Source organism: Tauraco erythrolophus, chromosome 8, assembly GCF_009769465.1.
Source record: "Tauraco erythrolophus isolate bTauEry1 chromosome 8, bTauEry1.pri, whole genome shotgun sequence".
Lineage (NCBI taxonomy): Eukaryota > Metazoa > Chordata > Aves > Musophagiformes > Musophagidae > Tauraco > Tauraco erythrolophus.
Window position 1 is genome coordinate 17,291,308 of NC_141472.1, and position 26,322 is coordinate 17,317,629.

At 43.7% G+C, this 26,322-nt stretch overlaps 1 protein-coding gene across 2 annotated transcripts in view; it reads right to left on the reverse strand.

Moving 5' to 3' along the window:
• Positions 1-26,115, reverse strand: part of ITPRID2 (ITPR interacting domain containing 2) — a 42,306-nt gene extending 16,191 nt beyond the window's left edge. The window contains exons 1-10 of one of the 2 annotated variants that reach the window (XM_086615758.1): positions 25,902-26,115; positions 25,682-25,730; positions 20,348-20,397; positions 19,467-19,523; positions 16,698-16,734; positions 15,296-15,394; positions 14,564-14,772; positions 12,938-13,632; positions 9,188-9,260; positions 2,579-2,670 (exon numbers count right to left, since the gene is read on the reverse strand). In XM_086615758.1, the coding sequence (XP_086471884.1) occupies positions 2,579-2,670; positions 9,188-9,260; positions 12,938-13,632; positions 14,564-14,772; positions 15,296-15,394; positions 16,698-16,734; positions 19,467-19,523; positions 20,348-20,397; positions 25,682-25,730; positions 25,902-26,115 (1,575 nt within the window). Of the gene's footprint in view, positions 1-2,578; positions 2,671-9,187; positions 9,261-12,937; positions 13,633-14,563; positions 14,773-15,295; positions 15,395-16,697; positions 16,735-19,466; positions 19,524-20,347; positions 20,398-25,681; positions 25,731-25,831; positions 25,850-25,901 lie in introns of those variants that run through there. The other variant, XM_086615759.1, reaches the window with a different exon arrangement.
• Positions 26,116-26,322: the final 207 nt, after the last annotated feature.

Here is a 26,322-nt window from a genome sequence, read left to right on the forward strand (position 1 = left end):
CAGCCCGTTTTAAGTCAAAGAATTGTTTTGACACTGAGAATCTCATATTAGGTGGGTAATCTCTACTGAAGGCTGCATCAAGTACTATTACCCCCATCATTCCTTCCTTTCTCCTAATACTACTTCTTTTCTTTCTAAATCACAGTTTAAAGCAGAGCACATGTATGAGAGAGCTGCTAAATTAATAGGTAACAAATGGCAGGAAAAGCATTTATGAGAAACGGAAAAAAAATATATCTATGGACTGCAAAGCATATTCCTTATTCTAGCCTCATTGACTGGTATATTTACAAGCGGACAAGACATTTTCACAATAATATGTGGTATAAAGTACAGTCTTGGAAGTTTACCATAGTTGACGCATGAATCAGAAATTTAGAGAAGCTTTTCCCGTCTCTAATTTCTGCAGATCTCACTGCCATGAGAATACTAACTCTTAGCTCCTTCTATAGAGATTACTTATGGTGTATGACAGGCAATAGTTCCTCTTCCAACCATCGAGAAGAAAACTTCAGTTGTGAAGGTCATCTTCAAAAGTATGTATTTAACATTGCACTCGCTAGCACAGCCACAAATTAGTATGAAAGACAGCACAGGTTCAGATACTGTTCAAGTCAAAAGTATTAAAAGAACAAAAGATTGTAATGCCTAGGTGAAATGAGGTGTGCTACGCGTGTGCACATCCGTGTCTCTAATCCTCCATGACATTGTTCACTCACAAGTCAGGCAAGCAAAACTTCAAGCACTTGGATGGAGAGTTCTTCTAGCTTCTTTGGTAACATGAAACTCCCCTGCAGAATATCCCATCTTAGTGCCAAAACCTCCCTTAGAAATCTTTATTTTGGATGTCAGGGATGAGAGGTAATACGGTTCCAGTTTTTGAGTTTTCTTCTGAGTTTCAGAGGAATGCTATGGCTGTTAGAGTCAATTATTTAACAGTAGATGGCACTAACTTACCATACTTTTAAGAAACAATATACACCCCTCTGTTTCCCCTTCATCTTTTCACAGGTTCTCTTCACTAGCTGCCAAGTTCCCATTTCCCCATCATTCACCCGTATTTTCTGAATTCAGCTCAGCGCTTGGTCTGAATAAAGCAGGAAAGGCAGCAGAGGAGAGCCTAGCAATTCCATGGCACAAGCCTCGTGCAGTCTCAATACATCTTTTCAAAACAGCATAATAGAAAGTAGAAAAATCTCATCCCTTTACAGCAAACGCAAATAAACTCTACCAGTTTTTCAAGTGAAGGGGCACTTAGTTGCAACATGCTTTTAATGAACTCTTAATCAGGTTGCAAACAACATGAAGATCAGGAATGAGCAACTCTAATCTGAGTCACCTTCTAACAGGTCTCTCAACTTCAGTGTAGTTCCAGTTAGCAGAGAGCTGAACCAGTATCTCAGACTATTATGCTCATTACAGAGACTCAGGCTCATGATTCCCTTTTTTCACTCTCTTGCTCTTGGAAAGTGTAACCTGATGTTCAAGGGAGACAGAAAGACTAGCACTGTCTTGGCTTTTATTTTGGTACTCAGTTGAAAAACTACTAAACTGGAAAGCACAGAATACCAGTACCAAAACGGAAAAGCAACACTGATGGACGAGGATGGTGGGAATCTCCTCCTAGCAAGTGTCAAACACCTTTTAAAATGTTTGCTGTGCCACAAGGAAAAAAAACATACAGTAGCATAAAAAAAAGTCCAGCAGCTGCAAGCCACTGAAATGAAACTACTGGCGATACCCAGACTCCCATCTTTGTATGCCTCTGGGCTGTGGTTTAGGTCCTAGATGGCTAACTGACAGCCTTGGGGCCAGGATCCAACTCAGGACTTTTCTCTGGCTGATTGACAGGCCAACCAAATCATGGCTATTACCACGAGAATGTTTCAGGAGAGGCAAGAGAACACCTCTCCCACATATCAGGCACAACACTGAGCAAACCAGTGTATGGAGCAGACATCATGCTGGAACAAAAGCCTCTCCTAAGACATGTGGTCTCTGGTCAGTATCATGGCAAGTTCTGGGACCGAGATCAAAGGAACTGCAACAAGAAAGAGCGTGGGAGCTCAAGATTGACTAGACATTAGTATACGTTCACAGTAAAGTTAGTATGAAATTGTTTTCACTTTCTGTCAGCTGCTAACTAAAAAAAAAAATAATAGAAAAACATGCAAAAGAAAATGAGTGGGAAGGCAAAAATTATACAAGAAATGAAATGATCAGCAGAAAAGCTATATTCTTTCATTACCTTAATCTCTACCCACTGCAGTCATGGAAGGAATGAACTGAGATTCTGGAGCCTCAGCTGGTGAGAAATGATACACCAGAAATGCCAAACAGGACATACTGAACTTAGAGCTTATTCCAGGCCCAAATACACTCAGATTATCATACCAGAAAGGCTTTAAAATTTTAACACAGTTCAGTAAGGGATTTGGCTGGACTAGCTCTGAAAATGAGAAGTTTTACAGGATCTAGACTGACAGTCACGATAGCAGTCAAACATCAACAACCCTCCCTGCGTCCCTGCTATCCCACAATAATCAGTAATATTTCAGCCACTGCATGGGAACCTTACCTGAAGCTGATTAAACGGAGAGCAATCTGTGGAGGAGTCCTCAGCGAAGCCACTGCTGTCAGAGTGCTGACTCGCCGTCCGTAACAGCTGATCTGTGTAAAACAAGCAAAACTCAATTGTAATTACTTTACAAATCACAACCTTTCATGCCCAATCACATTCAATACACGCTTTCCTTTTACATCAAAGTAACGCTAAGTGGACAACACAATTCCTTTTCAAATTCCACTTTGAACAATACAGAGGAACAGCTTGTTTGTTTCAAGCAAAACCGCTTCTCATGCAAAGCCTTACTTGGGAAACTTCAAGCAGCAGTGGAAGAGGAACCATCTTTTACATTTTTCTTTCCTGTACTGTGGAAAAAACCCACTCTGCAGATGTTGCCACTGCCGGAGTTTTCCTTCCACAAAACTGAATCACTGGTTAATTCACACGCAGGCGGTGGAATAGTTGCTTTTGTATTGACACGTACAGATTTGCCACCCCTCCCGATCATGGGAGATAAAGATCACTCGTCTCCTGCCAGCCTACACCATCCCATACACCCAGAAGAGCAGCATCGCATGAGCAGAGATGGCGACGTGCAGGACTTGGAGAACTGCTAGAGACGGTCCTCCGCTGGTTTAGCGGACAAATACAAAACATCTCTGACGCATCACCAGGCAATCTGCCAAAGCACATTCCCAGCGCTCATTTCATACATGAGAGATAAGATCCTCCTGCTTCTTCCTTTCTACTTAAATTAGGTAAGTGTTAAAATAGCCTAAAAAGAGACTGTCAAATCCTCGGTGCTACCCAGGAGTGCTTTCCTCTGGTGCAAGCACTCTAGCTGCAAAGCTGCTTTTCAAGGAGATCTCGGCACGCTCTGCAGTACAGTATTGCATGTATATTGCTCCCTACTAGACACAGGAGGCACTCACCAGGTAAGGGCTTTACCTTACGGCACCATAAACATTTTGCTTAGCCAGATGGCAGCCTGGGCAACAACTGTGTCTCATCTCTAGTCCTCTGCAGAAGAGCAAAAGCTTGGAGATGGGATGAGACCACAGCAGCCTCTAGCCCTTAGTCCCCCTTGCCTCCTCCTCCTCACCCTGGGCAAAAGCTTGCTGCTGTCTTGTCGGAGGCTGAACACAGAATTTTGCCCCACATTCCTTCAACCACTTAACTGTCATCATAAAACTAATCCCAGTTCACAGCTCAATGCATTGGAATGCATTATGAAGACTGTTTTGAAACTGCTGGATATTCAGAACTAATTTTTTTTCAATCTTAATTTTGATGAGCATTTCACTAACACAGAAATAAAAGCCTGCACAGGCCCAGAAGTCTGTGAACACCAGGAGAGGCAAACTGCCCATTAAACTTCATATCAGCGATTTCACACAGCTTTTAGGGAGTGCCTTTCAAATTGTGCTGCTGTTCTGTTATCATGGTAGCCATAATATCCTGCAATGATAAACAACTTTTCTACCTCAAGACAGACATCCCCACCCAGCTCCCAGTAAAGACAATGGAAATTACTTCCTTGAGACTGGACTAGCTCTTATTAACTGCCCGATATAATTAATACGGCTGAAAGAGCGTGCCTTTAACGGGTTGCCACTACAGCTGAGGCCGGTGGGAAGCTGCCACCTCCTCCAATGTGAACAGTCACCTACTTTGGCCTCCTCACTGTCTCTTTTCCTATTTGGTGAATTTTAATTTAAAAGGAAAAAGCACTACTGGCAAAAGCCTTAGCCACAGGAGAGAGATTCTAACTATTTCAGACAAAGCAATTCACCAGTGCGTGTGCTGGCATCGGGTTTCATATGCATGAAGTTTATCACTGCTCAGGAAAAATATTGACCTGTCTTTCTATTTCCTTCTCAGTCAATATTTCCTTCTCAGCTATTAAAAAAAAATTTTTTTGATATATATATATATATATATGAATGTATGCCCCCTCAAATCAATTCTCGGTCTCCTTGGAGACACAGTACTAAAGTAAAAATCAGTAGTTTAGATAATTTTCTATAGCATTAGTTATTTACGCACACGCTCTGACAGCCTTACGTGACAGATGCTGCCAGTCAAGTGGTCAGTCTAGAGCAGAGGCACTCATACTTGCCTCATCGTCTTTATTCATGGCAAGAGACTAGCACAGCATGAATAGATTCAAACTGCCTTGGTTCCACCTAAGGAGACATCGCCTTAATACAGTCACTCCTTGCTTTCTATAATGTAGAGCTGCTAAGATTTTTTTTTTAACATTTTAAAGTAAATCAGAGATGTTTCTTGTAAGTATGAGTAGTCGTCTTCTACCACACCTTACTCTTGCATCTTCTCAGAGTTCTCCACTATACCACTGTCATGTAAATGCAGTAAAAACTTTTAAAAAACACGAGTCTCTACTACTTCAGCAGTGAAATTACAAGGTTTGGCTCTGTAAAGACTGGAAATATCAACTCGTATATTGGGATATACTGATACATGATGGTGTCCACCCTCCTTGTCAACTACTGATCCAGACGTACAACCTGCTCTATGGCACCTGGATGTCTCAGATTTGAGTAGAAGAGAGGAAAGCACGAAAACATTTTTTAAAAAAGCTGAAGAGTTACATTCCGATCTTGATTAAAATGCCTCCTGGCAATGGAGAGTCTTAGGAGAAGGAGACTGTGATGACATACGGTTCTGCTCTCTTCACCTTGAATGCAGAATACTCGGTGCCAAAGGCTGGGTTGTAGGGGCTAACCTGGCATCATTCCTTGCCCTGTGTACTCTCACTAAGGCAATTGTACCTTCTGCAAAAAGGTCACCACACGATGCTGATCCTGCAGCCCAAAGCTATTACCAACGCTACGTAGGGGAAAACTTCTGAACTACCAGAGAAGGCCAGAGGCAGCATAATAAGGAAAGTGTGGGAAAAGGAACCAGCCAGGATGAACAAAACCAGAAGGAAAAAAATCAAACTCACATCCCAGTTAAACACAGCACAAATGAAAATGCCCCTTGGATTATTGTTTTAAGCTGTATAAAAAAATCAAAATATATTTAGGCATTGAACACATGCCAGAGAAATGTGGGTGTTCAGAAATATATCAAATAAGCTGACAAAGTTCTAAACAAGAACAGATGACGAAGAAACAAGTGTGGTTTACAAAACATGAGAGCACAGATTTATCAGAGAACCACTATCAAGTAATGGAATAATTTATCTACTGTAAAATAATATTCAGCTACCAATGAACTGTCAGTATCACCAATCCAAACAGTCCCATCAGGTACTTGTCTTACGTTTTCTGCGTCACTCAACTGCTCACACAGAAGAGGAGGAGAAACGTGAAAACTGCTCGCGAAGCTTTAGTAGCATCTATGTTTCTTGTACCTGCAGTACTGGTAGAGCTCTAACGCACTGTGTATTTCACGAGATTATTAATAAATTGACATTCCCAATTTAGCTATAAAGTATTCCATTGCAAGATGAAATATCTGCTCCCCCTTTCTCCCATATTGATCTCATCCTGCACCCCAGCACTGCCAAAACCAGTCCAGTAGGGAGCCCTGCTGCAGAAACTCTTCAGAGTCCTGGGGATTTCCTAGCTTCTGGACAGATAGGCATAGACTCTCACAAATACCAAATCTGTTCCAAATGTTTTCTTCTCACTCTCCCATCTCCAATCCCCTATAGAGCTGCACCCACAGAGAGTTATAAATAAAATAATATATTAAAGACAGGAAGTGCTGATGATGTGCTTTCTTCACTTTCAAGAACTAAATTTTCAAAATTAATCACTGCTTTTGACTCTCAGTGTCAGATGCCTTAAAAGAAACAGGTTTGTGGCTATTCAAAATTTCACAGAGCCACTGGTGTCAGCAACCAGACACTCACAAACTACAATGCCTCGAGAATACTTTGTTCTCCACATTGTACCTATATTTGTCCTGTTTGTTGGGCATTTTTGGAATGGAAGGTGCTGCCGTATAAATATGCCAGGAAGAATTTTGTTTTCCAACTAACAAACCTTGGATGTTTAGCAGCGCTGAATGTTTACAGTGCAAAGCAACTGAAGCTTTTCATTCTTCTGTACTGTGTTCCTAAAAAAAACCCATGGACAAAAATACATCTACATTTGGGGTTTGCAACAACAAAGAACAGAATGCCAGTTTTGTGCATAATGGATAAACTAGTTCAGTTCAGAATCATTTGGAAGACATAAACTAAAAAATACATCAAGCTAGTCGATACAATACAGAATTCTTTGTATCTCTTATAAAGTGTTTTAATACAGTACTATAGCAAGGCAATCATTTGCAAGCCACTTTGAAAATCTAAGTTTAAACAAAGCTCATCTGAAATGAGACAGAGGCTCTAATGGGGCATCTAAGCAGCACTAGACTCAGTGTTGTTCAAGCATATCTTAACAGTCTTCAGACTGTTTCAGTAGAGAAAACAATCTCTTAAAAAAAAAAAATCATATACATCACATCTTATTATAGACCCTCTTAACATGTCTTCCAAACTGTTGTAAATGTCAGAGAAAGCATCCACAGTCCTCTGTGTAGAAGTAAAATAACACAGCAAGGTTTGTAACATTCTGTACTGAACAGCACTGCCTCTGCTAATTGACACATACATATGAAAAAAGAAGGTACAAATTCACTCCTTCAGGGGAAGCTATTTGTTCATTTGGAACAAATTTTGTTTATGAGATTTCATGTACAGCAGAGCAAACATCAAGGAAAGAGGTGGGTCTGTATGAGGATCATCAACCGAAATTACATTGCAACAAAAGACAGGTGCTTAAACTGCATGCTGATCCCACCTCAAGAGATTGCTAGCAAGAGTGGAGTTTCACATTCAGACACAATGGCCAGCATTTTCAATAAGTGACCATTAACTCTGGATGCCTTCAAACTTGGTGAGCACCTGCTCTCTGAGAAAAGAGGCTTCTACATTGCTTCATGTTGGAAAACCCACAAAAAAAAATTGAGAACTGTTTTTTAATATTTTGGCTATGTTCTCCACCAAATGCTTTCTCTCTTGGCAATTTTACTGAAACCTGTATAGAACAAAATCCTAAGTTTTCCACATCTTCCAGGTGACATAAAATGTTGGTCTGAGACTATTTTTAGCAAACATGCAGGCTTACCACATGCATTGATGTCCTTGTTAGATAAGTCATAGAAAATTCTAGGCAATACTTCCATGATAACAAAATGTCATGGCTAATCTATGCCAAGTGTATTCAGAAGCGGTTGGGTCATACTAGCTGGAAAACATGAGTCAGCACACCCTGCTTCTGCCATACTGAAGACCCATTGCTAGAACTGTTGGTACCTTTCAGCAGGTACACACAGGACCACCTGACCTTTTTTTTTCCTTCCATGGAGGAAGAAGAGAGTAAGATAGCTACTGGGAAGAGAAAACATACAGTGAGCACTTCAGAAGATGAAAAAATGTATTTTTCTCTTCCCTGACTGCAGCCCCTGTTTCCTTAAGTTGCCTTTCTCTGAAAAGGTTTTTCTGAAACTGCCGAGGCCAGGGAAATGAAAGATCTGACCTGTAAAGATCATTACATGTCTTTACATGTAATCACGTAAAGCATGTAAACGTGAACTTTAAAATACAGCCAAGGGAGAAATGCTGGGAAGAGTCAGAGATGCGGTTTCTGGTGGTCCTTCTTGAATGCCTATGTTTGTAACAGAGGAAGACAAGTGAGCACAAGGCTGTGTTATGCAAAACACTGCTGAACTAGTAGCACAAGTTATCCCTAATAACCAGGCAGTGACCTTCAGTGCTTAGGCCAGAGCATTCTCAACTATGGTAATGCATCTCAGCCAACAGTTCACAAGACTGTCAGTTCATTTGTGAAAAGGCAAATGAGACGACCTCTGTTTCTTAAGCCAGGTTTTTCTGCCTCTCTTTAGCATCTAGAGGTGATAGTCACGTTTCACCAAGACGCCACATTGCAGCTAAGCATCTCACAAAATGCAACAAGATCTATTTCTTCTTTAATTACACGTAACAGGTAGAGAACAGACTTCACTTGCCAATGTTGGGAAAAGTTACAATCACAAAATGAACCTAAAGATCAGCGTTGTCCCTCTCCCAAGCCATAAAATATGTAAGTAAGAATTTGAGATGAAAGCACAAACTAAGCAAGCCACAAGAGCCAGTGCACAGAGTTTGCCATGTGAAGGACCACAATTTCCACGTGGGTGCAGAGACACCAGTCTTCTGTGCAGACGGCTTGCAGTCGCACATAGGAAAAAGCTGGATGTATCATGCAATTTAGGTTTAAAACAATATAATTTTAGTTTAAATGGGTATCTTAAATTACAGGATCTGCCAGGGAGGAAAAAAAAACATACAATCTGAACTAACGTTTCAGTTTCCCTGAGCTATCGTCAATTGTACAAAAGTGAAAACAGCCAGTGAGGTTACAGGGCTGTAATTTGGTCATCACTTTGCAGTAACGTTCTGTGATTTAGCTGAAAAAGGAACCCAGATCTTTTTATTTCTAAAGAGAAAAGAAACTTCAGAAGTTTTAAATATTGGAATCAGCATTTCAGAGAGGGAAGAACACTCAACAGACTGCTGTCTCCTCGGAGTTCAAGTCCACTCACCTTTCCTTGACTTGGTCACTGCCAGTTGGTGAGAAGCTGGAACATGCGGTAGATCCCCCTCTGTACTCTGGATCTATCAGGAAGAGGAGACAAATATTTTGTCAGGGCAACTGGAATACGTCCCCGTGCTTAAGAACATCCAAGCTATATACACTGCACATGCAAGGGGGCGTTTTGTTGGTCCGTTTTGTTTGGGTTTTTTCTCCAGCCCAATAGCCTTTAACGATTGAAGGAGCAAATCGTATCTCCTTGAACCAAAGTATTATTTCATCAGGTACTCGGCAAGGCTCCTGTAGGGCAATGGTGATCCTTATGACAACACCTCTCACTCACAGCACAGTGCTCCCCTCCGGTTACATCCATCATGCAAAAAGACCAGGAAATCACACCCTGTGCCACTACTAAGAGTTCTCAGTTCCTCTTCGACAAAAGACTGAAATAATTGTATGAAAACACCTCTGACCACCTTTACACTACTGTTTTTTCCGTTCAGCACTCTTGGCCCCTCATTTGAATGTAAAAAACAGGCAAAATACATTTAGAAAAATATATCGAGAGGTCAGAACATAAAGATTGTCATCTGCTGCCCTACCAACTATTTCTCACAAGCCACCAATTCTCCAGAGCAACTCAGACCCCACCAGCACCTACTCCAAACTTCACCATGCCACTATTTGTCGAAATACTTCTTGTATCTTCCAGCACAAAAAAGGAAGATAACATATTCCGAGCCATGTAGATTTCAACTGGGAAACTTAAAACTACACAAAAATTAATCCTATTACTTAATCATCACTACATGAAACACAGCCTTATTAAGAAAGCAGTTCTCAGACAACTGTTCAAACAATGAAAAGAATATGCCTAAAATCCCAACAGGGAGGCCTTTGTTTCGTTCAAAAGTTAGAATATTTTTATTCTTTTGTGTGCTACAGAAAAAATGCTACTGGTTCATATGCAAGTCTACATGCGCAAAACCCCCAATCCAACTATCCCCCAAGCCTTCCTTCTAACAGGTTGCCTGCCTCATTTCAAAATCACCAAGCGATGAAATTTTCACCTCCATTTTTGATCAACTTAAAAATGCAAAACCACAATATTGATGGGTTTAAGTCCAAATTAGTATTTGGCTCAAGAAGCAGCTGTATTTGCATTGATATCATGTGTACAGCAGCCACAAGGGTGCATTTTCTTCATTACAAGGGTTTTGAAAAGTACTTGGCCTGAACTTTTCACCATTAATAAGTGAACAGCATTACCCTTGCACAATAAATCAAGAGGCTTCCGTTCCTTCGGGAGACAAAGGTTGTACCAAAGAAGTAAACGCTTATTTTGTCCAAATGCAGGGGAGCATAGAAGGGGCTCAGCATTTAAGTTTAAGAAAAGTACCTTTTTAAAAAAATAAAAAAATAATTAAAGGAAAAAAAAAAGTAACAGCACGTAATCTTACAGGCCCTTTGATTGGATTGGCCTTCCAGAAGAGGTGTCTTGATTCTGCCAAACCTCGCAGTTTCCGATGGCTACATTTGCAGCCTTCCAACAGCCAAGCCTCTTCTCATCTAAATACCCTCCACCTGCAGTCCTTGACTGGGAGGCAGCGTCCTGGCTGTGGCCGCAGCACGGTGCAGCTCGACGAGCGCGCAGAAGCACTCCCCTCTCCTTCCCCGTCCCGCCAGCCAATACTGATGCTGGCAAACGACCTTCGAGACTGTAACTGGCCACCTCAGGAGCGGGTGTTCGGGGGAAATCCTGCCCTGACTCACTCCCGCACTAGCTATCTTCACAGCCACAGACTTCCGAAGGGCGCTCAAACCTCCAAGGCATTCGCAAGCATGGAAAGAGCTTCCTTGATATATCTGTCACCTTTCCTATGCGTACGAATGCGCTCCAAGCCAAGCTGAGAAAACAGAGGGAGGAGTTATTTTCACTGTTTCTAATACAGTTTATTGTTCGTTATACCCTGCTTAGAGACACATGGAAATAAAATCACGCTGCCAGGTATTGTTCTAAAGTTTCTTCAACAAATCCCTCCCTCCCAGGGATGCGAAGGCAGTTGATATGTATATATTACGTAAACAAAAACTCACCACAATCCCATCCCACATCACATGTTGTCTTGCCAAAACAGCTGTGTTTATGCACTGGCATCATTGCAAAGTGTGTCAACCAAAACTTGCAAACACATTGCGTTGGCTTGTGCAGAATTCGGCAAGTCTTCTTCCTGTCATAATCCTTTACAGTCCAACTCACCAACCTACTCTGAAGGAAAATTCCATTCCTTTCTTTTTTTTTTTTTTTTTAAGTTATTTGTTTCAACTTTGCCCAAGAGTACCAAAAAACCCTCTGGAGTAACAGTCCAACTATCAAGAAAGTGGCAAATTGCACTGCCACTCAGACCCCTCCCATTGTGCCAACACACACATCTGTGCAGCTACACAACAAACTGGATCAAGAGAAATATCTGGCTGAAAACTAAGCCAGGAAAAATGAAAAAATCAAAATACACTGGGTTTTCTTTTCCCATCTCAACTGGATCAGTCATTTATTCTGGTTCAGTAGACGGCCACACAACATGTGGGTGATAACACACAGGCACCGACAAGTGGCAGAAACTACAAGAGGCTGGATTTTCTACTTAATGAGTGCCTTCAGCTACAAAATTAGTTGATCTAGAAGAGCCTGTAATGACAATATGACACTAGGCACAGTATCTACTAAATCATCACTTCATCGTTTGCTGTAAAATTCTGCAGGTTTTCTATTCACTTGCTTTCTTCACACATTTCACCAATGAAAACACAATCCTTCATTTTATATACCTATTTCACATAGACAAGAAAGTTAATTGCTGAACTGTTAACAAGAGTCACTTCGAAACATGTCCACAAAACCAGCTACTAATTTAAGTTAAGACAGATCTTACAATTCAAAGCATGAGTCTATGCAAAAAATTGCATTCTTGAATTTGTAGGCTGCACATTGACTAGCTTAATAAACAAAGCACTTACAGAAATCTGGGAATTAAAATCCCTTTGGAACAATTATCAATCAAAAACCTGATACATGCATTTATGAAGATATTAAAAGGCAGCTAGCACAGAATTTGTAACTAAGCCACCACCAAAGGCATGTCAAACAGGGACTTTCAGCGTGCTAATTCCCAGAGCACAAACAAATCCACATACAGTAGATTGTCATCAAAACCCAAAGTTGCACAACATGAGCACCTCATCCTACACAACAGTCCCTTTCCCTTTTATGCAACAACACTCTTACTCCATCCACAAATTTATCCTGAATAAATATCAATTGATAAACTGAATTTACTTTCATGCAACAAAAAGAATGACTTCCAGTTAGCAATTTAAGCAAAGTAGAAATTTTAACCAAAGGCTTTTATATACACAAAGACTAACCTAGACCTATTTCCACAGGAAAAGTTCCTAGCAGTTTTGCCAGTGACTGTAATTACCTGAGCTCGATGAAAAAAAAGTATGAGAACTTTCTTGCTGACTCTCAGGAACAACAACAACAGGAGCAACACCAACAGGAGCAACACCAAGTTATCTCACGAAGAGGATCAATTAGAGCAGCCTACTGAGCGGGAGTGACAACCGTCCTATCACCCGAAGAATTTTAAGTATTCCCGGAGAAAACACTGTCAACTACACAGGAGGGAACATTCCTCTGCTGGCAGCCTGCAAGTTATGTAAACTGTGTGCAAAACCAAAGTCATCTATCTCCACCTACCTCTTCCATCTCAAAGGAGTCCTTCTGCTGCAGCATTAGATTCATTATGGATGGGTTTGCGAGGGGCGCGCAGGGGTCTCTACCTGGTGATGTCACCGGCAGCCTTTGCGTCAAGGTGCTGCTGTTGGATGTATTGGAACTGCTGCTGAGGCTTGGTGAGTCCAAAAGACCAGATTCTTCACACAGCATATCCTGGGCACTTGCCAACCTGCTGCTTTCCACATCTGCTGGAGGCACAGTACCCTCTTGATTATCATCAGTCCCAGCAGGAAGGTTTGCAGGTTTACGTGTGTCTGCAGCATTTGTCTGACCACTGGCTATCTCCTCCTTTACAGTTGCTAAAAAAGAGGGAGAGTCTTTCTTTTTAGAGTATTTGGGTAATTTAGATTCATTTTTAACATCGTTTTCCTCACTCCCTGGTTCAGCTGGACTTTTCCCTTTTTCAACAGGTGAAGGAGTTGAGCAGCCACTGCCATCGGCTTGCTGTGTGCCGCACAGATTGAGCTTTGACAAGGTCTTCATTAACCGACTGGCTGTATTGCTGCGATTTAAAGGGGGAGGGCTGGATGCCTCTTTGCTGGAAGACACTGAATTCACACTACCAATTTTCTGCAAAGGAGTCCCAGAGACTTGAGAGTACAAAGAAGAAAAAGCATTGGCCACAGTAGTAAGCACTTCAATCTGACGAAAACGACCTGCACAAGAACAAAACATAAGGCAGAGTTTACGAGGACGTTTGCTGTCATCACATCCCAGAACTGCTGATCCATCTCTACACGATGGTTTGAATTCTTAGAGACAGCTCTTTCTTCAGATCTGAAGAAGGAATTTTCTTCATAACCTCTGCCCACTCCCCACCTTAAATCTCCTCCTATTTATATCAAGGGTCCCAAAGTTTGACTGAAGACTGCCTAGTCCTGTAACGTGAAAGTGCCACCACACAGTATGGAAAAATGGAAAAACATTTACAAGAGTGTTTGCTAAATGCGTGAGGAGAACAGCAAGAAAAGCTTTCACAAAATAAAAAAGGGACACAGGTAGGCAAGTGCAAGTTAATTTACAAAGTGCTAGGAAGAAAAGGGTTACTCACATTGCTTTCCATCTACAAGCACAGGAGGACATTTCAGCTATGCCCTCATTTCAAAAACTCTCATTACTGATCTCACAAAGCTCCTGTCCAAGTCAATAGAAATATTGGCCTGGATTTCAACAACTACAGAAGTAGGTCGCTGCTGACAGCTTTCAAAAATCCCACCCGGATACTGAAGAACACACAAAAAAGATGGATATTGATATTTGTTTCAGTGCTTTAAAGCTACAACAGAACATAAGCTTAGGAGCAAGAGACAGGAATGACATAAACCAGAAAGCAATCTATCTTACAGGATGCCTTTCATTGCCCTCCTCCACCATAAACCCCTTCCCCTCACCCCAAGGCTTACAACACTGACGGTGACTTCTTGACATATTCCTGACCAAGTAAGAGTTTTATTATGGTTTCTGAATGAAATTTGGCCTTTAGGCTATAAAGGGCGTTTGCCAGAATATTAGATACACACCTTCTTTTGAGGTAGTTTACTTAGTTCAAAAACTTAAAAATAAACTTTGCTTCAAAAACATACTTACTTGTTAAAGCAAAATTTGGATTTTCCACTTCCATGCGCTGCATTTGGGCATTCAAAAACACTTTGATATCTATCCCTCTGGCAAACGATGATGAATTAAAAAATCTCGCTGGAATTTTTGAAGCAATATCTGGTTCATCTCTTCCAAACCCAAGGTTATAGAGCACTTCTTCAGGATCTTCCTCATAAAGCTCCAGTAATTCAGAAACACTAGACAAATGAAAATATGTTTACTATCTACTTGCGTCTTTTTAAGACCCAGTTCCTTATGTCCAACTGCCAATTCAGCCCAGTAGCCAACTTGGTCTATTGAACTTTTGACTCCTACAGCACAGTGTACTTTAGGATATAATTGTGGAGATCTCTGCATCTGAAGTTTTGGATGTCTCTGCATTACCAGAGACATCGGCTCAGATGCATCTCAGATCCGATCCTGTAATTTAGGATGTCAGCCCTTATCCTGCAGAGCTCCCATTTTAAAATGTGATTAAAATTTCAGACATTTCTAGCATTTAGGCGCATTTGTTAGTATTTACTGCAAACCACAACTGAAAACAAATAGCGGTTTTTCAAGCAACCAAATGAAGTTTCCCTTCTCGGCTACTAAATGCAACGCACATAAATCAAGCCAAGTCCATTTAACTGAGGAACAGAAGAAGTAAGTTTTGCCAGCAAAACACTGCCAAATTCCACTGAACTGTGCCATGACCTTCAAAGCATAGTACTCCTTTACCTTGAGACAGTCGCGCTGCTTTTTCCAGACCCGGTGGAGTTCATACTTCTCCCTTTCTGGTGGAACTGCAGCCTCCTCTCCTTCGCCAGCACACCATTGCTGTCAACACAAACAGAGAAGACCCCAGCGATAAACCCCCTTCGGTCAGGGACTCGATTCTCTGTCTCGGAGGAGAGCTAAGCCTCCAGTACTGCTGAATTTCTCTCTTCCCTTTCAGTGTTATCTGGTTTATATTAGCCATGTCATTTATTGAAATACAATAACAAAAGCGAACCCTGGGACGCCTCAGTAAAAAAGTACATAGACGGTAAGAATTTGAAGGCAAATGCAAGCTGAGAAAACAAATCCCTGATCTCCCCGTTCTGCCCCACCCTCCTCGATCCCACCCTCTGCCAGCAAGGAAGCCCAGCCTGGAGCAAGCTACCCTGCCCTGCTTTCCCTGCCTTCCCCCTGCCACCACCTTCTCCAGCAGGACAACCTCTCCATGGCAGGGCCACCTCTCCGCGCCTTGAGTACCCAGCTCCCCATCACCCCCAGCTGTTGCCCACCAGCAGCGCGAGGCTGTGAGCTGCCCCTGCAGTGGCCAGGGAAGCTGAAGAGGCTCCAGGCTGGATGAAACAGAGCAAGATGAGCTCCAACCCAGACTGCCGGCCAGTTTCTTTCCCAATCCCAAACTATTTCCTCCCTGTATCTGGAGAAGCCGCCTCAATATGAGGTGGTACCTCGGGCTCAAACGTCCTGTTACTGCCAATCTCTCTGGGGGACAAACCTTCCCAGGGTGAATTTTACTATACAAATCCTAACACACATACATGCACCAGAACAACCACCAAGAAACCAAAGAAGACAGAGGATTCACTCAAAGGCACGTTTATGGAGCCCAGCTCAGGAAGAGTAGCAAGGATTCTGCACGCACAGGCTGCGCCAGTGTTTGCTGAAGCCTCAATGGAATTTGAGTTTCAGCACATTTTATTTAGAAGCTCTCCCTGTAAAGCAGAAGCCTCTCCTCTCTTAAAGTCTTATTTTCCCCCCCTGCTCCCAACGGACATCTGCTCTGAAAGGTAAAACTAATTTTCCCTTGAAATTTCTGAAACGGCGAGGAATCAGTGAGGCAGAGGGTAAATCATACTAAGTTACTTAGATTTGTCATTTCTGTTTTCCTCCTGCTACCCCAAAGTCTACGTCAGGTCTGCTGGAAGAATAAAAATCTGCGCTTTTTTTCTGCATCTCCTAATGACTGTTTCCGTGTTACTTGGATCTTCTCCTTCCCTCTGACGTAAACAGACATGACCAGAAGAGTTTTAGCTCAGAGGTAGCCTCCACGACTTCCACTGGCCCCCCTCCCTCCCACTCTCTGGTATAAACATTTCTCTGATGTAAACAAACAAAAAGAGATGTTTACCATGTTTCCATTTGGGTATCACTCCGCAGATGATTAGCTGTAGCGAAACAAGAAGAAGTTACACACAGAGCTCTTCAGAAATACGCTTCCCACAACCAGTATGAAGAAGCAGGCAGCGAGCATGTGTACCAATACTCCCGCGTGAGCCAGATTTTTCTCTTCCCATATAAATGTGATTTTTCAAGGGTTTCTAGTATTTGGCTGATATAAGATGATCTGGTTTATTCAGGCTCTGTTTAAAATAAAATCTCACACGGACACGCATTCACATACTGTCATTAATCATATTAACTTGAAATTTAACATGCGGTAAGCTAGTAATTGTTATATTATCCATTTATTGCTTTGCAATTGAAGACATGATTACCAGCTGCAAGGCTGTTCCCAGGTGGGAATGGGAGGAGGAGAAGCAGGCACGTGAGGATTGCTCTGGTAGAGAAAGTAAAGAACATAAGAAAGGCAGGTGGCCCCACGGCCAGGTACTGAGACTACATTCGTTAGTCTTTTCATCTGCACGGACCGCTCCCAAAGCGTGGCAGGGCCCCGGCTGCCTGAGCTGTGTGATCCGTGGCCAACAGCTGGGTGAAGCCTGTGGAGCTGACGGGAGCAGTGGCCGTGCTCGGAGTCAAGAGGGCTCTGGAGGGAGGTCAGCCATCAGGTACCACGCACCCGGTCACCAGCTCCAAGGGGGATGTCGGCGCTTTCTGCAGCCGGATCAGCCCAGCTCCACACGTGAACATCCCCGGCAGCATTATTCTTTCAGAAAATCAACACCTTGTCACACCAGAATGTTGAGCCCTAGCCTTAAATTATGGGTTACCCAAAGAAGCGACTCAGCAAACTTGCCCCAGGAGACAGGCAAGGAGCATTACAGCAGCTGAGAATCAGCTACAAAAAGAGCAAAGTGATGTCAAACACGCTGCCAAGAAAACCCTGCATCGCGGCTCCTGTGCCAGCGGGGTACGGTCAGCAACTGAGAGCAAAACATGGAGACCTCTCAACCTCTCTCTTCTTTTCAGAGGCATCACAAAGAAATTTGTATGTATACAAAACACAGATGCCACATCTCTTTTTTTTTTAATATTCTTGCCTATAATATGAAGGTAAGCCTATCTATACAGATTAGCTGGTGACTAGTTTGAACAGCTGAATCATGGATTTTAACGGCTGAGTAGGGGGCTGGGGTTACAAGACCCTGCCCGATGCCCTCTGTACCATTCACACAGGGCTCTGGCTTGTATCTGGATTCAAGCAGTCAGAGGTGCACAAGGGCAGGCCATTCATACCACCCTCAAAGGGGCTGTCTGTCTGGCAGGGCACGCAGCACTGCTCCGAGCAGCTCTGTCGTCCCCTTGTTCTCGGACGGGAAGCAAAGCTCTGCAGAAACACCCACGTCCTTACCCAGGAAAAGGAACCAGCGATTCTAGTACTGGGACCTTCGTCATCTGAAAAGGAGGGAAATGACCTTCTGCCTAAATCGTGCTAAAGGCTCATAAAAAACAGAAATCCTTGGGAATGGTAAGGGGAAAAAATTGAAAAGCAAAAAGTAAATGTACTGAATACTCTTGTATTCTTGGTCATATGCTCAGAGCTGGATTATCATTACAAAGAAACTCCTCCTACAAAATCTTTGTACTGCAGGCAATCTAACAAGTGGAAAAGACTGTCAGAAAGAAAATTTAATCCTAGTTAATCTATTGCAGTAAGGGACTCATTTACTGCTTCTCCATCATTATCAGATCAAGGTCACTATCAGATCAACTGTTTTCCTTAGAAGTCTTGAATCTTGAAAAATTAAAGGTATTTCCTTCCTCCAGGCCCTGTCCCACTACTTTGACACCACTGGCAAGACTGCTGTCGAAAAAAGGGCTTTCTACTACAGAAGTTCTGACACTTTGCAAAAGCTGTAGTTCAAAAAACATGAAAGCTAAAGGGAGAGAGTGGGTTTGCATTTTTTTTACACTGAAAATAAACATAGTCTTATAACCCCTCTCCTGTAGATATCGCCAGGACCCGGTTTGCGAGACCATTTTGTGCCATTTTATTTCAGGATGCTGCTTTTAGAACAGGATCCACAGTGCTTTTGTCCGTTTTCGTTATGGACATCTCTAACCCATGACCAACAGAGAGGCTAAAAGTCTTTTTTTAGAAAAAGAAGTCCACCATGAACAGCCATATCTCCTTCACCTCAAAAAAGGGAAGAGAAAGAAAAGACAAGCAGCTAGTGACAGCAAAGTGTGTATCGTGGTTGATCCAAAACACTTACTCAGCTTTGGCACTTTTCATTTTTAAAAGCACTTAGCCCTTAATGGGTTTTTGCCTCTCGGCTGACAGAATTTCATTCCTCCTTTCAAAAGCCCACATGTGCCACTCCCAAGGGATTCAGCGGAAGCAGGGCATGCATGGCTGCCAAGAGTAACCCATGGACAAGAAGGGCAAGTAGGAGAAACCACTTTCTCACAGCCTCAGTGAGTGCTCCGGGCTGTGCTGCCACTGTGGGCATTAAAATGAGAAGGCAGAAGCGAATTCGGACTGCCTCTGACCTTCGGGTTCGACAAGAACGTTTAACACCAGCAAGAGTTTAACGAATTCAAAAAGCAAATCCTCCTGCATTTTTCTATGTGCTTCATGCTGGTTTTCTAGCCAGCCTTATCAACTGCCTTTGACCAGAAGGAAATGCTATCTTTCAAAATAGAAATCAGATGACTGAACATAATTTTATTCTTTTTTTTCTGCTAGAAAAAAGAGTCATAATCCTGCCACACCCACCTTCAGCTCCCAGGGATAAGTCATCTTCAAAACTTCCTCCATTTCTCACCAGCATGCCTGAAAACATACAGTTAGTTCAACAACCAGAATGCTGCAGTGTTTTTTTCTTTCCAACAGCTCAACTAAAGGTATTAGCAAGACACTTCGAAGCAACAGGATATAACCAGACTACGTTCACAATCCCTGCATTTCTCACACACTGAAAACACGCTAAGAAGTGAGGAAATTAGATTTGAGAACACAGAAAAAACATTTGGAAAGAGAACGACTACAACACTGCTTTAGTTTTGTGCTCAGAAACATCCCCGAGTCAACCTGCAAACAAATCAATTGCAAGCGGGAACTTAGAGGCACCACCCAACACATCTGTGCCTTCTGCTGCTACGTTATCTATCCTCCATACATCTTACCAGGGGGATCCAGAGTCTGAGTCCAGCTTAGGCTTTCCCCTCTCTCCCTGTACCAGATTGAGAGTTGAAGCAAAGACTCCAGGCACAGCAAGTAATTCCTCTGCACCCTGTCACTACCTGCACGTTCTCGCTGTACTTTGAACTTCAGTATTCGGACCTGCTCAGATAGTAAAATTTTCAGGTGTGGCAACCAGAGTTATTAGAGGCAAAGACTGCTTAATGATCGCCAGCTCAGAGAGGAAATTACAGCCTCCCCGTTCTGCACGTTTTGGAGTTGTTCTAGAGAGAGTTATTCAGGATCTTTTCCCCAGTTTCTCAAGCACCACTGCTTTACAGTGAGAATAACTCTGCTCAGCAATGCCGACTAGGCTGCGGTTTGTGCCGGTGCTAAGGAGCCCAGGTCTCAGGTGAACATCCACGAAAGCACAGTTCCCAGCACAAGAGATTTCAGTAGGTAAAGCCTTTCCTTACCCTTCAACAGAGGATTGCTTTGCTCATCCAGGGAGGCTCCCAGAGGCGTTCTGAAACCACAGAAGAGATTAATACTACTTTAAAAACTTGCTGCTTCATGTCCTTCCTTACAGTGTGTAACCAGCTTGTGATAGCAGCAGTTGTCCCTCCCTCCGCCCCCAGAAAGCACAAACATCTGAGGACTGGCAGTAACTTCCTAAACCATCTCCAGCCCTCTGAACAAATATGCCTTGTAGGGAAAAACAACAAAACAGGTTAATAATAACTGCAACGCTCAGACACCAGTCAGTGGCAAAGCTTCGGGGTCACCAGCCCTCTCTTGAGGAAAATCATGGGCTTCTCAGAAAAACACCCAGAAAAAAAGGGTCACGAGTTTTTGAATAGACTAATTCAATCTCATTTATGCGACAAAAACTGTCACCATTTTTCTACATATTTAAAACTCCTTGAAGAGAGGGGTGAAAAGCTGTATTTGGCGATCAGGATCATAATATAAATCTTGACAACTATGTTAGCTGTCACTTGCCAGTTCTTATACTTTATAGACTCTTCACATTGGCTCTTATTTGGATGATCCTTCCTATTGCTGCTCCCTGAAGGGCAGAGGATTTGCTGAGCCTCACGATGCCCAAAAGGAGCAGCAGCAACCACACAAACGACGGGTCTAGCCCCGCTCTGGGTTCACCCTACCCAGCTGTTGACACTAGCTGGATGTTTCCACATCTTGTCTCCAAGACACGTTTAACCAAAGGCCTGTCACTATTCAGTAGCACAGCATTAACTCTCAAAACCCAAAACAAATTCAGAAATATAATACTCATAAAGAAGGGGAAAGCAGATGATTTATGTGCCTATATTATGTGTTTCATTTGGGTTTTTAATTAGACAAACACATAAACCTGCCCAAAGACCTGAAAGTAAACAGTGCTCCGATACATTATTTGTTTTGGTGCAATGGCCAAATTAAGCAAGGAAAGTTTGCATCTGCTTTCCAACAGGCCTTACAAGTCACAACCTTGCTTTCTTCCCCACATCTTCTGAAAAGAGTTCACCCTTTCCATGCACGGCCTGCCAACAGGGAGCAAGCTCGCTCCCACGCGCCGTTTGCAACACGAAGCAAAGCCGGGCTGCAGCGAGGGGCCGCGGCAAACAGCCGGAGCACCCGGGGGCACAAAGCGTGTTTCAGGGGATAGGGCAGACACTGCCGAGGCTGTGATCTCCCACACTTCTGCGTGTCTGTCCTGACAGAGTTTGAAAAAAAAACTTAGGGCATATTGTCTAAACCTGTCACGCTACAACGAGCCTTATGTTCTGAGGCAATAACTATGCTGGTTGTTCCCTCTCTGGCTTTGATGGGTGCGCTCCCATCCTTCTCCCTTCTCCTGCCCAGTAGCTGCTGCCACGTCTCCACCTTTCGATGCAGAAACCTGCTGGCAGTGACTTTGACAGCCCGGGTCAGTGCTGCATGCACTGGCTGGCAGAAAACAGCAAAAGCAACCACCGAAGCTGGAATTTTCTCTCAGAAATTAAGTCTGTCACCTCTACGGCGTGTTAGCAGCCACCAGAAAAGCTGCCCTGTCAAAGGCAGGAGCGGTGTGGGGAGGCCCACGGCAACCGGAGGGCAGCCACGGCAAAGGGCAAGTAAGCAGGCACGTGCCCAGATCAAGAGATCCTACAATTCTCCTTTTGCGTCTGCTCATTTATTATTGTATTTTAACATACACGGCAGTAACTTTTCTCAATATCGGTCTACACAAGAACTGAACGAACTCTCGATGCCCACGCTGCCATGGGACGCGCGTACTGAGCAGGTAAGAGGACCAAGGCAGCCCGAAGGCTTCCTCTCGTTTCAGAGGTTGGTTTGCTCTGTTGTGGTAGGGTGGTCTTCAGGAACGGGACAAGAGTTTTGCACTGCGCTGTAAAAGTGTTTAAACCTCAGCTTTTAAAGCCTTAATTGGGCAGGAGCCATGTTTATTTTAAACTTGAAGCAAAAAATCTCTTCTTTCTGAGGCATTTCAAGAACTCACTTCCTGCATATCTAGAGGAGATGGCTCCTAAATACCTCCCGCATCCCCTGTATTACTGGCAGGGTTTAAATATACTCCATCAAAATAAAACACGTCACCATAAAGTTGAAAAAAATGCCGTCTTTTCTATCAGTATAATACAAACACTCGTGTTTCCTGCCTTAGCTTTATAATATAGAGTTAAAACTAAAAACCTTTGTAAGCTTTCTTATTACTTCAAAATGCCTTTTCAACGTATCAGGGAGAGAGCAAAGACTGCCTTTTCAAAAGCATGCGATTCCCAAAACATGCATGAACCAGAAAATTTGGGTAGCATCTGACATTTCTTAAGCCTCCATAATTCTTATCACAGTGTGATACTTACTTGCTTTTTTTTGTTTGTTTTGCTGTTGGTTTTTTTTTTTTTTAAAAAAAAAGCAAACAAACAAACAAACCAACCAACCACAACAACAACAAAAAAAAAAAAAACGTGCGTCTATCCAGTTAAATAGCATAGGATATTAGGAACCCTCCTGTCTCCTCCAAAGCAGATGTGAAACAGAGATGCCAAGTAATAAGAGCCCCAAACCACTAACATGAATATCAAGGGACAGCTAGTAATTCTTTTTATCCATATTATAATACTATTGATGCTTTTGGAAACAAACAAAGGAATAAATCTTATAAGCAGATCTATTTATGCAGTGGGTTGATATTAAGGTTTTTTGTGTTGCTGCCCACTCAAACTAGAAAATAAGATTTTAAAAGCGCCAATTTTCTTCTGATGTACATTTCAAAAAAGCTTATAGAAATTCAGACAAAACGGGAAAGATTGCTTTTAGAAAATGTTACAGACAAAATACTTTATTTTAGAAACTGAATGTTCACTTGTAGTAATGTTTATATTTTCACAACAGAGTGAATGACAGAATGAAAATGAGAGAATAAGGTTGTGTGATGGACCAGAAACAGAAGCTCAGCCTGCCTATGTAGACCACACTTTGTGGCAATCAAAGCTCCACAGCAAAACCAGTGTTATTAAACAAATAAGAACTTTCAGGGAAAACAACAACAATTGTAAATTTCACAACAACTGTTGCTTTTAAGTATCCTATTTTAAACAACACACTGTAATATCTGTAGGGCTATTTGGTCATGCATTACGCTGTCCTCTTTCCCTATATACGTTGTTATCAAGAGACAATCAGTTCAGAGTTTCTATACATACAGTCACTTTATAACAGTGCAAGTTGAGTAACCATTTTGCTGCACATACTAGCTACTCCTCACATGTATATTAGATACAAAAAATGAAACACAAGGGACTGTGCACTGCTCCAGGCAGCTGGGATGGCACCTCCCAGATATGAACCGCACATGCATGCACTCTGCATGTTACAGAGTCAGAGGCTAACTCCAGTCTGAATAGCTCGGTTTAAGAGATCTTTTAAAAAATGCAAATTTTATCTTTCTGAGGAGAACATAAGATTCTTCTGAAAAAATTTACTACGGTAAATAGTGATACTTGAAAAGACTTCTGTGGAAGGGCCACAATGGGTTTCACAAACACGCATTAACTAAATTTGCATCTCCGTATTTGCAAATGGGTAAACTCGTGTTTTATTTCCTTATGTGTAAAATATGGAAATAGAGTGTAATAAGACTCCCATTTTTTGGGAATCAACTGCCGGAGATGCAACAACATTCCACAGGAGCATTTGGTGCCAGTTGTTACAGTGACAGTTACCAGAGCACAGGAATAAAATTGCAAGCTTTGCATTATTACTCAAGATTTGTGACCATCTATTAGATGTTCACGTTGTCAGTTTGCAGTTTCGTGCTACTCCTTAAATTCTGTATGAAAATGGTAAGGATCACAGGGCCAAGGAAGGTTCTAGACAGAAATCCTGCAGATGCAGAGAGAAGTGGCACTGCAGCATTAAGAATTTCTCCCTCAGGGGCCTCTTCCCCTCCACTCCTCCACTTTTTGCCCTCCCCACTCAAAAAATACTTCTAATAAAACACTGAATTCATAACACTTATTTTTAAGGATATATTTTGCTAGACCAGCAGGACACCAGATTTCAGGTAAAGTCCGAAAAATCTTCCTCCATTCTGGCATTCTGGAAGAATGGCCTGTCAGCTCTGAACATCATATTTTAGGGATACAGTATGATTTCAAGCCTCTAGGTGCCAACACCGCCCCTCCAAGGCACAGCCTGCAGATATTCAAAGCAAACTATACCAAGGATCCTATAGCTTACAAAGCAGCAACACACACTTCAACAGGGTCACAGGAATAAGCTCAGCTCAGTCACCTCCTGGATCAAAAAATCACAAAGACGCAGCTAATCTCAGAGGTAAATTTTCACCTTAATGTAGCTGCTCTCAAAAGGAGACGGAAACCTGAAGGGGGAAATCTGAAGGGGAGGTCTTGAAATGTCATTGGTGACTACTGGAAATCTAATTGTTAGCTTCTCCCCATCAACTCTGGCTCCAAGGGCTGCTAGGATTGAACGGAGAAAAAGACAGGACAAAAACAGCTGCTACTGGATGTAGCATTGACACTTTTATGTGACTGAGGATGAAGAAAAAGTAATGCCATCAGCCGGTTCCAAACGCCGATAAAGTATTGTGTAATAGTCACAGACATATGGAATACATACACCACGTCACAAGTTAAGGATGTCAGTCCATATGGCACACATGGACAGAGCCTTGGATAAATCAAGTTAGTCTAAATTGTGCCATCACTCTTTAAGACCCCTAAGCAGAGGGGCCACTGCCATGTAAGCTCTGTTTCTTTAAATCTGCAGCAAAAACCAGGCAAGGCAACAGCAGCCTTTACACTGGAGCCCCTCGGTGAGAAACGGAGCGGCTTCCAAAGCAACGCTGCCTTCCTCCCCCTACACTGAGTTCCTCCCCGGTGGCTGAGGGTCTTTAGCCTCGTTACACGAGACACCAAGGAGAGAAAAGGTGCCAAAAGGCAGCTCTTCTCTAGCCATGCGGCCACAGGCTGCTGCTCCCCGTGTAACCCCGACCGAAGTACAGCCATGCGATCCCGAGGGGTACTTATGCTCCAGCAAGGCTCGGGGCAGCGCCGATGTCCAACACCGCTCGAGAGCGCAGAGCTGCCCGCGCCAACCCACGGGACAGGACGCCGCCGAATTTCCTCCCCTCCGCTACGTGGGCACTGCCCGGCCCCCCACCCCGCGTCGGGGACCGTGGGGCCGCGGGTTGCGGCCCCGCACCCGCACCGACCCGCCGGCGGCAGCCGGAGCCAGAGCGGGGCGTCGGGGGCAAGGGCGGGCTCGGCGGGAGCACCCACCTGCAGTCCTTCAGCCATATCGCGATCTTCTCGTTGGGAACGCTGTGGCCTTAAGGGCAGAGCAGGAGAGAAAGGCCGACAGTCAGTAACAGCCCGCCCGTCAGGGACAGCCCACCGCGCCCCCCCGCCGTCCCTTCCCCCGCTGCCGACCCGCGGGGGTCCCGGGGGTCCCAGAGGCCCGCGGGCTGCCGCTCCGGCCCCGCCGCCCCCTGGCACTGACCTGGTTCTGCGGCCAGCGGCAGCTCTCCGCCGGCGAGATCCTCCTCCTCCTCTTCCTCCTCTTCTTCCTCCTCCTCCTCGCCGCAGGCCAGCGCCGCCGCCGCTGCCGAGAAATCCTCCGCTTCCGACGCCTGCCAGGAGTCCCGGCTCTTGGCCCAGGCCTTCCTCTTCTGGGTCGCCCCTTGCCACTCCTCCGCCGCCGGGGGCTCCTCCATCGGGACGGCGGCGCCGGCGGGGGCTTCACGCCGGGAGTCGAGTGCCGGAGAGAGACAGCCTGCCAGAGGAAGGGAAAGGGAGGGGAGCCGTGCCGTGCCGTCCGTCCCTCCGTCCGGGGACCGCGACCGGGGACGGGCCGCCGGGGGGCGCGGGGCCGCCGTCCGCGCAGCCCCGGGGGAGCGCCGCCGCCCCGCCCCGCGCTCACA